This window comes from Octopus sinensis, unplaced genomic scaffold (assembly GCF_006345805.1).
Source record: "Octopus sinensis unplaced genomic scaffold, ASM634580v1 Contig04190, whole genome shotgun sequence".
Taxonomy (NCBI): domain Eukaryota; kingdom Metazoa; phylum Mollusca; class Cephalopoda; order Octopoda; family Octopodidae; genus Octopus; species Octopus sinensis.
In genome coordinates, this window is record NW_021827227.1 from 1,864 (window position 1) to 10,936 (window position 9,073).

Genomic DNA, 9,073 nt, shown 5'->3' on the forward strand with positions numbered 1-9,073 from the left:
CCCGGACGGAGAAAGCCCCTCTCCTTCGATTGAGATGAAATCGTCGCAGATAGAGCTTTTCGGAGTGACCCCGCAGCCGATGCTCTGGAGCAGGAGTGAAGAACAGCTCTTTCGAGAGGTTACACTTTCCGCTTATGATGTTGTGAGCAAGAATGAGATCACCACGGCGGCGTCTTTTTTTTTGAGAGAATAAAGGTTGAGCGTCTTCAGCCTTTCTTCATAAGACAAATGCTTGAGACCAAGAACCATGCGGGTAGCCAGCTTCTGGACTCTACCGTTACATTATAAATGTAACGACGGGCAGGTTGTGATAAATCCAAAAGTATGCAAAAGTTAGATGTGATAGAATGTTTGTGAATGTGTCCTCTTCGTTGTTTAGTAGTAGCAATTACAGAGAGAGATAGAATGATGTTGTAAGAGAACAGAATTAGAGCTAAAGAGAATGGTAGGGTTTTGTCTCACAGTTGCTTTCTCCCTCTGACCAAGGTTGGTCAGCCAGACCTCCTTGAGTCATCACGATGTGACTGACTACTGGTTGAGTGGTCACCTGGTTGGTGACTAACTGATTTTTGCTTGGGATGTTCTTGCTTTTATAACTATCCAGAAGGATAGATATATCATTGAGAACAATCGATTTAGTTGGTGGTCTTGTTATCTCTATTCTAGCTTTTGGTGGAGTAGAAGAGGTTAGAAAGGGTCAAGTGGTGAAGACATTATTTCTGCCTGGCTAAAAGGCATCTGGAAAATGTAAAAACTGCTGTCAGAGAAAAACCATTGTTCCACCATGGGAAAAGTTCTGTTGCAGTGTTAATTGGATCTTTTCAGTTTGAACGGCAGTTTTTTCTAGCAGTGTCATATGAAATTGTCACCCATAATTATGACCCTAGTATCAATCTATTGTATTTAAATCTGTTTTAGGGTTAGGGTTAGGGTTAGGGGTGGGGGGAAGGGTGTCTTTTTTTCTTCGCAAATGTAAATATACCAAATCTGTTTCTTAAACGAGGGACATATTCATACGGCACAGAATGTTTTTTTTACCTCAACAGACGTCACTGATTGGTTGAAATTGCAGAAATTGAAGAAAAAAACAACAAATATCTTACATATAGAATTTTCTCAATAAGCCAAGAGAAAAAGATGTTTTATTAAACACTTCTACCAGTATAACGAAGTTTAACATTCTTTAGTTACCTAGAAATTATGTTAAAAACTGCCGTTCAAACCGAAAAGATCCATATCTTACAAACTCTAGAATTTTCTCATAAAGCCAAGAGAAAAAGATGTTTATAAACACATTCTACCAGTATACGAAGTTTAACATTCTTTAGTTACCTAGAAATTATGTTAAAAACTGCCGTTCAAACCGAAAAGATCCATATCTTACAAACTATAGAATTTTCTCAATAAAGCCAAGAGAAAAAGATGTTTTATAAACACATTCTACCAGTATACGAAGTTTAAAAGTGTTTAGTTACGTGGAAATTGTTTTAAAAAACTGCCGGTCAAACCGAAAAGATCCATATCTTACAAACTATAGAATTTTCTCAATAAAGCCAAGAGAAAAAGATGTTTTATAAACACATTACCAGTATTATACGAAGTTTAAAAGTGTTAGTTAGTGGAAATTGTTTTAAAAAAACTGCCGGTCCAACCGAAAGATCCATATCTTTACAAAATATAGAATTTTCTCAATAAAGCAAAGAGAAAAAGATGTTTTATAAACACATTCTACCAGTATACGAAGTTTAAAAAGTGTTTAGTTACGTGGAAATTGTTTAAAAACTGCCGGTCAAACGAAAGATCCATATCTTACAAACTATAGAATTTTCTCAATAAAGCCAAGAAGAAAAAAGATTTTTATAAACACATTCTACCAGTATACGAAGTTTAAAAGTGTTTAGTTACGTGGAAATTGTTTTAAAAAACTGCCGGTCAAACCGAAAAGATCCGTCTAATGATATTGCCTCTCTAATAAATGGAGGGAGAAATGATTAGTGGGCAAAAGAGAAAAATAAAGAAAAATGAATGGGTTATTTCCCCTTGGCCATTAAAGGAAAATGGATGGATTATATCTGGGCCCCTTGTGGGGGCCCTAGCCATCCAATTATAGGTTTTTATGAGTTTTATCTGATGAGAGAATGCTTAATAGAAAACAAAATACCTGTTGTTGCTGCTGCTGCTGCTGCTGTGGTGCTGGTGGGTAACCAGCAGGTGGGTAGCCGGCAGGTGGGTAGCCGGCAGGTGGGTAGCCGGCAGGTGGGTAGCCGGCAGGTGGGTAGCCGGCAGGTGGGTAGCCAGCAGGTGGTGGACCTTGAGGTGGGTAGCCAGCAGGTGGTGGACCTTGAGGTGGGTAGCCAGCAGGTGGTGGACCTTGAGGTGGGTAGTCCGCAGGTGGGTAGTCCACAGGTGGTGCACCTTTATTTACATTATCCATTGAATAACTGGGTGGTTGACTCATTGTTTTAAGTTTTTATAGGGATATTTTACACACTTCTTCAGTCTCTAGTGACAAGATATTGTTGTAGTTGATGTTCTGGTAATTAGAATAAAACACATTTTTTGAAATTATAATAATAATAATAATAAGAACAATAATAACAATAATAATAATAATAACAATATAATAATAATAATAATAATAATAATAATAATAACATAATAATAATAATAATAATATAATAATAACACTAATAATAATAATAATAAATAATAATATAATAATACAATATAATAATAATAATCATAATAATAATAATAAGAATAATAATAATATACCATAATAACAATAATAATAATAATAATAATAATAATAACAATAATAATAATATATATAACAATATAATAATAATAATAATATAATAATAATAATAATAATAATATAATAACAATAATAACAATAATAATAATAATAACAATAATAATATAATAATAATAATATAATAATAATAATAATCAAAGAACATGCCTCCTCATTGATATGACTGTCTCAATCGATATAAACGTGTCTGTCAAGACCTACCAAAAACTGAGCAAATATAAAGATCTTGAAATAGAAATCAGCAAAATGTGGAACCTGAAGACTAAAACAATACCTGTTGTCATAGGTGCCCTGGGAATGATAGGAAAAGGGGCTGATTGCTACCTAACTCAGATACCAGGAAACCCAAAAATGGCAGAAATTCAAAAGATAGTGCTCATGGGAACTGCTCATATCCTACGCAAAATACTCTCTATGTAATCTCAAGTTTTAAACAAAATTTTTTTTTATTCTTATTTTTATTTTTTATTTTTTTTTATTTTACTTTTTTTATTTATTTATTATTTTTTTTTATGTATTAGACATTCACTAGTACAACACCAAAAAAAAAAAAAACCCCAAATATATGGCACAGAACTTCCAACCTGTTGTCTCTTGAGGTCTCTGGGTGAGACTTGGAGCCAACTTGTACAGACATAAGCAAAAGTCAAACATAGAATAATATAATAATAATAATAATAATAATCATATATATGATAATAATAATATAATAATGATAGTAATGATAATAATAATAATAATATAACAATAATAATAATAATAACAATAATAACAATAATAACAATAATAACAATAATAACAATAATAATAATAACAATAATAACAATAATAACAATAATAATAATAATAATAATAACAATAATAACAATAATAACAATAATAACAATAATAATAATAATAATAATAATAATAATAATAATAATAATAACAATAATAACAATAATAACAATAATAATAATAATAACAATAACAATAATAACAATAATAATAATAATAATAATAATAATAACATAATAACAATAATAACAATAATAACAATAATAACAATAATAATAATAATAATATAATAATAATAATAATAACAATAATAACAATAATAATAATAATAATAATAACAATAATAACAATAATAATAATAATAATAATAATAATAATAATAATCAAAGAACATGCCTCCTCATTGATATGACTGTCTCAATCGATATAAACGTGTCTGTCAAGACCTACCAAAAACTGAGCAAATATAAAGATCTTGAAATAGAAATCAGCAAAATGTGGAACCTGAAGACTAAAACAATACCTGTTGTCATAGGTGCTCTGGGAATGATAGGAAAAGGGGCTGATTGCTACCTAACTCAGATACCAGGAAACCCAAAAATGGCAGAAATTCAAAAGATAGTGCTCATGGGAACTGCTCATATCCTACGCAAAATACTCTCTATGTAATCCCAAGGTTTAAAACAAACTTTTTTTTTATTCTTATTTTTATTTTTTATTTTTTTATTTTACTTTTTTTATTTATTTATTATTTTTTTTATGTATTAGACATTCACTAGTACAACACCAAAAAAAAAAAAGAAAACCCCAAATATATGGCACAGAACTTCCAACCTGTTGTCTCTTGAGGTCTCTGGGTGAGACTTGGAGCCAACTTGTACAGACATAAAGCAAAAGTCAAACATAGAATAATAATAATAATGATAATAATAATAATAATAATAATAATAATAATAATAATAATAATAATAATAATGATGATTATAATAATAATAATACTAATAATAATAATAATAATAATAATAATAATAATAATAATGATAGTAATGATAATAATAATAATAATAATAATAATAATAATAATAATAATAATAATAATAATAATCACCACCCTGAGGCTGTAACTGAAGGAGAAAATGTAACCATTCTGTGGGACTTTCCAGTACATACAGACCGAACCATCAAGGCCAATAAACCAGATATTGTTGTGAAGACCAAAACAATAAAGTTTGCTTATTGATCGACATGAACATCCCCTGTGATCATAATATCTCAGCGAAAGAGTTTGACAAGCTCAGAAAATATAAAGACCTACTCATTGAAATTGAGAAAATTGCATCTCAAGGCGGTTACAATACCAGTGATCGTAGGAGCACTAGGAATGATCAGGAAGGAACCGAAATTATATGAGAATGATCCCTGGCTTACCATCCCTGCAAGAAGTGCAAAAGATTTCTAACTGGTACATCACACGTATTGAGAAGAGCATTGTCAATGTGAGAACTGTTGCTGCTCATGTATTTTAATTTAACTTAAAAAAAAAAAAAAAAAATGAACGAACTACTGAGTTTGGTTTAATGGCCTACCAATATACACTATGAGTTTCTTTGCCCTAGGAGTCGGGAAGACACTCGGCAAGAAATGGAAGCAAATTTGAAAGAAGAAAAAAAAAAGTAATAATAATAATAATAATAATGATAATAATAATAATAATAATAATAATAATAATAATTATGAATAAATAAATGAATTAATTCGTTTATTGGCCACAAGGACTTACATAAAATTACATTAAAACACATACAACAACATAAAAGACAAAAACAGGATGATACAATGGGTTTTACAATGTGTAAACAATATATATAACGATTAAGAATTAAACAATTTGAAACTCCCAGTAGGGGTGTGCTTTAAAGACCTTGTGGAAAAACCCACAAAAGCCATGGGTTCATGACCAACAGGGCAAGAACCCTTCTCCTTGGTCCTTTCATATTGGCCCTTCTTCCAGCATTCAGCCACCTTTCAACAAACTTGCTACAAGGCAACACTTCCCTCTCTCTCCACTTTCAAATTCCTTTTCAAGTGAAACTTGAAAAAGTGGTTGAGGGGAGGGCTTGGCCTCAGAGGAAAGTACCTGATTTAGTCTTTGGCCCTTTCAAACGGGTCCACCATACTACATCTTTCGCTACAGCCACCAGACAAATAACAATTTCAATCATAATAACAATTCTTTTTCACTGAAAACTCAGTGAAAAAAATATATAGACACAGGAGTGGCTGTGTGGTAAGTAGCTTGCTTACCAACCACATGGTTCCGGGTTCAGTCCCACTGCATGGCACCTTGGGCAAGTGTCTTCTACTATAGCCTCGGGCCGACCAAAGCCTTCGGAGTGGATTTGGTAAACGGAAACTGAAAGAAGCCCGTTGTATATATATATATATATATATATATATGCATGTGTGTGTTTGTGCATCTGTGTTTGTCCCCCTAGCATTGCTTGACAACCGATGCTGGTGTGTTTATGTCCCCGTCACTTAGCGGTTCGGCAAAAAGAGACCGATAGAATAAGTACTGGGCTTACAAAAAGAATAAGTCCCGGGGTCGAGTTGCTCGATTAAAGGCAGTGCTCCAGCATGGCCGCAGTCAAATGACTGAAAAAAGTAAAAGAGTAAAAGAGTAAAGGATGTCAGAGCACCAAAGGCCAGATATAGTAACCTTTAGGAGGGACAAACAAGAGTGCCTAATAATTGACGTAGCAGCGCCAGGAGATCAATATGTCCTCGGGAAAGAAAGAGAAAAAGTTGATAAATGCGGAGACCTGAGGATTGAGATCGTTAAGATGTGGCAGCTACGAGAGTCGAACGTAAAGTTCAATATCACCCAACCTGAAGAAACATCTGGAAACTTTAGAAATACCCTACAATCTAGGTGTATTGCAAAAGTCGGTATTCTCTCTCTTTACTCTTTTACTTGTTTCAGTCATTTGACTGCGGCCATGCTGGAGCACCGCCTTTAGTCGAGCAAATCGACCCCAGGACTTATTTTTTGTAAGCCTAGTACTTATTGTATCGGTCTCTTTTGCCGAACCGCTAAGTTACGGATGACATAAACACACCAGCATCGGTTGTCAAGCAATGCTAGGGGGACAAACACAGACACACACACATACATATATACGACGGGCTTCTTTCAGTTTCCGTCTACCAAATCCACTCACAAGGCTTTGGTCGGCCCGAGGCTATAGTAGAAGACACTTGCCCAAGGTGCCACGCAGTGGGACTGAACCCGGAACGATGCGGTTGGTAAACAAGCTACTTACCACACAGCCATTCCTGTGCCTATTACTTGGAACTGCATGCATATTGCATGAAGTACTGTCTGTCTGAGGTTTTTATTGTGACTTGGCAAACAGTAAAAACCCCAGGTGGACATATCTTTAATCAACAACCCCACTATATTGTATACTGTGCAAAATCTACAATAATAATAATAATAATAATAATAATGATATATATATATATATATTTATCAAAATAAAAACATGATGCAAAGGATTTAGCGGTACATATGTTTCTGGCTTTTATTAGATGGTTTATATCAATGCATAATTGATGTAATTTGTATGTCAACAGCCTTCTTCAGCCGCGTACAATCACTACTCCAAGGACATCTATTACATTATAAGTTTTACGTTGGGGATGCAAATCCTCATAGTCGTGTACCACAGAGTGAGGCACCAAAACAAAATTGAAGCGTCCATCCCGTTTTTCACTCGATACATTGATATAAACCGTCTAATAAAAGCCAGAAACATATGTACCGCTAAATCCTTTGCATCATGTTTTTATTTTGATAAATATACTCTATCACCTACACCACTAAATGGCATATACAGGTGCTTACAATTATCAAGTATTTACCCTGAATTTTTTGTACCCAACTCACCTATGTTGTCACCTGGATTGGATCCTATATTACCTTGACAACCTTTAGTACTTGATAAACCCAAAAATGACGATACAAAGGATTAACACCAATTTCTCTCCCAAGGACATACCTCTTCACACCGATAAAGTATATATATATATATCTATATATGAATAAATAAATGGAGTTTAACGCAGGTGTAATCAAATATGTTTACTTTCTACACATGTTTCGAAAATTCCACTGATACTATTCAAAAGAATAAATGGTATAAACAATGCAATCTTCTCTTCAGGAAAGTGAAAAAAACGAAACTCGTCAATAAGACATTTTAGCAAAAAATGATGGATTTGTATAGCAATAGACAGAACGATATTAATATGTTTAAAAAACGTTATATGAATAACGTCATAAGTAGCTAACAGAAAGAGTAGGGATATTAATAGTGAATGTTAAATATAAAGGAAATAAGTTTTAAATTATATATAACCGATAGAGACTACTTATATGTAATAAATGTTGTTTTTGCCAATGCGTACATCTGTATGCTCGCTCTATAACCGTGTTTACTAGAGTATTTAGAAAAAATAATGAAAAATAGCTCAGAATTGCAGAGAAGACAGAATTTCTTGCCTTTGTCATAAGGTATCGAAATTGAGAGGATCAACCATTCTAAATGAAATTGTTCATTGTGGTCTTTTAAATCCCAAACAGTTTGCTGAGACCAGTACTATTACGTTTATCTATCCCTAAATTGAGTAATGGATTGAAATTCTTTTAGATAACTCTAACGATGTGCTTCCAATGTAAAATCGTACTTTATTACGATACTGATTATACACTGGTATATAGAATTGTTAATCTTAGAGTTACTTGACACATAAACTTAATTCTATTGGAATTACTCAGATACAATAACTTGTTATTAATATTTCTAGAGGGTTGGATGGTATTAGCTAAATTAATGTTAGTATTAGTAAATGTATTAATATTTAACAGTTTGTTATTATGAGAAGAGATAATTTGCAAGAGATTTTTTGGTGTTTTGAAAAACCTATCCTAACCTTATGTGAATTGATAATAGAGTAATATCTAGAATTGTTTGGAAAATTCCTAGCAATAGCTTGATGAAACAGCGTGGGAGATTAGATTTAATTTGTCTCCCGTAGGAATTATTAACCAAATATTTTATAGTATATACATAGCGAATTACTTTTGAAGGTGTTATATTTACTTTTGAGATCGAAATAGGGGATTAAATAAGGGTTATCTGCCTTCATTCGCTTTGGATCGGTGCGTAAGTTATGTTTGTTATCAAGATTCTTTTACGACTAGAAATCTTATCTACATTATTGAATTTACAATTAGACTGAGCAGAATCAATGTAGAAAATTTTCTCTGTATAACCTGCTTTGATTAAGGGCAGAGTTATAGAATTCAGCATTATTATTGAAATATCAACATTAGCAGATAATTTATATCATCTAAATGAAATATTCTTAACTAAGTTCTTAGTAATTGCTCCAGGATGATTACTAAATTGCTAA

The 9,073-nt window shown here is 32.5% G+C and overlaps 1 protein-coding gene across 1 annotated transcript; it reads right to left on the reverse strand.

Moving 5' to 3' along the window:
• Positions 1-2,089: 2,089 nt before the first annotated feature.
• On the reverse strand, positions 2,090-2,550 carry LOC118761000 (cysteine-rich and transmembrane domain-containing protein WIH2-like). Its single transcript, XM_036498640.1, has 2 exons — positions 2,416-2,550; positions 2,090-2,370 (listed from the first exon to the last, which is right to left on the reverse strand). The coding sequence occupies exons 1-2, from the start codon at positions 2,456-2,458 to the stop codon at positions 2,105-2,107; spliced, it is 309 nt and encodes a 102-aa protein (XP_036354533.1). The 5' UTR covers positions 2,459-2,550; the 3' UTR covers positions 2,090-2,104.
• Between the last annotated feature and the right edge of the window lie 6,523 nt (positions 2,551-9,073).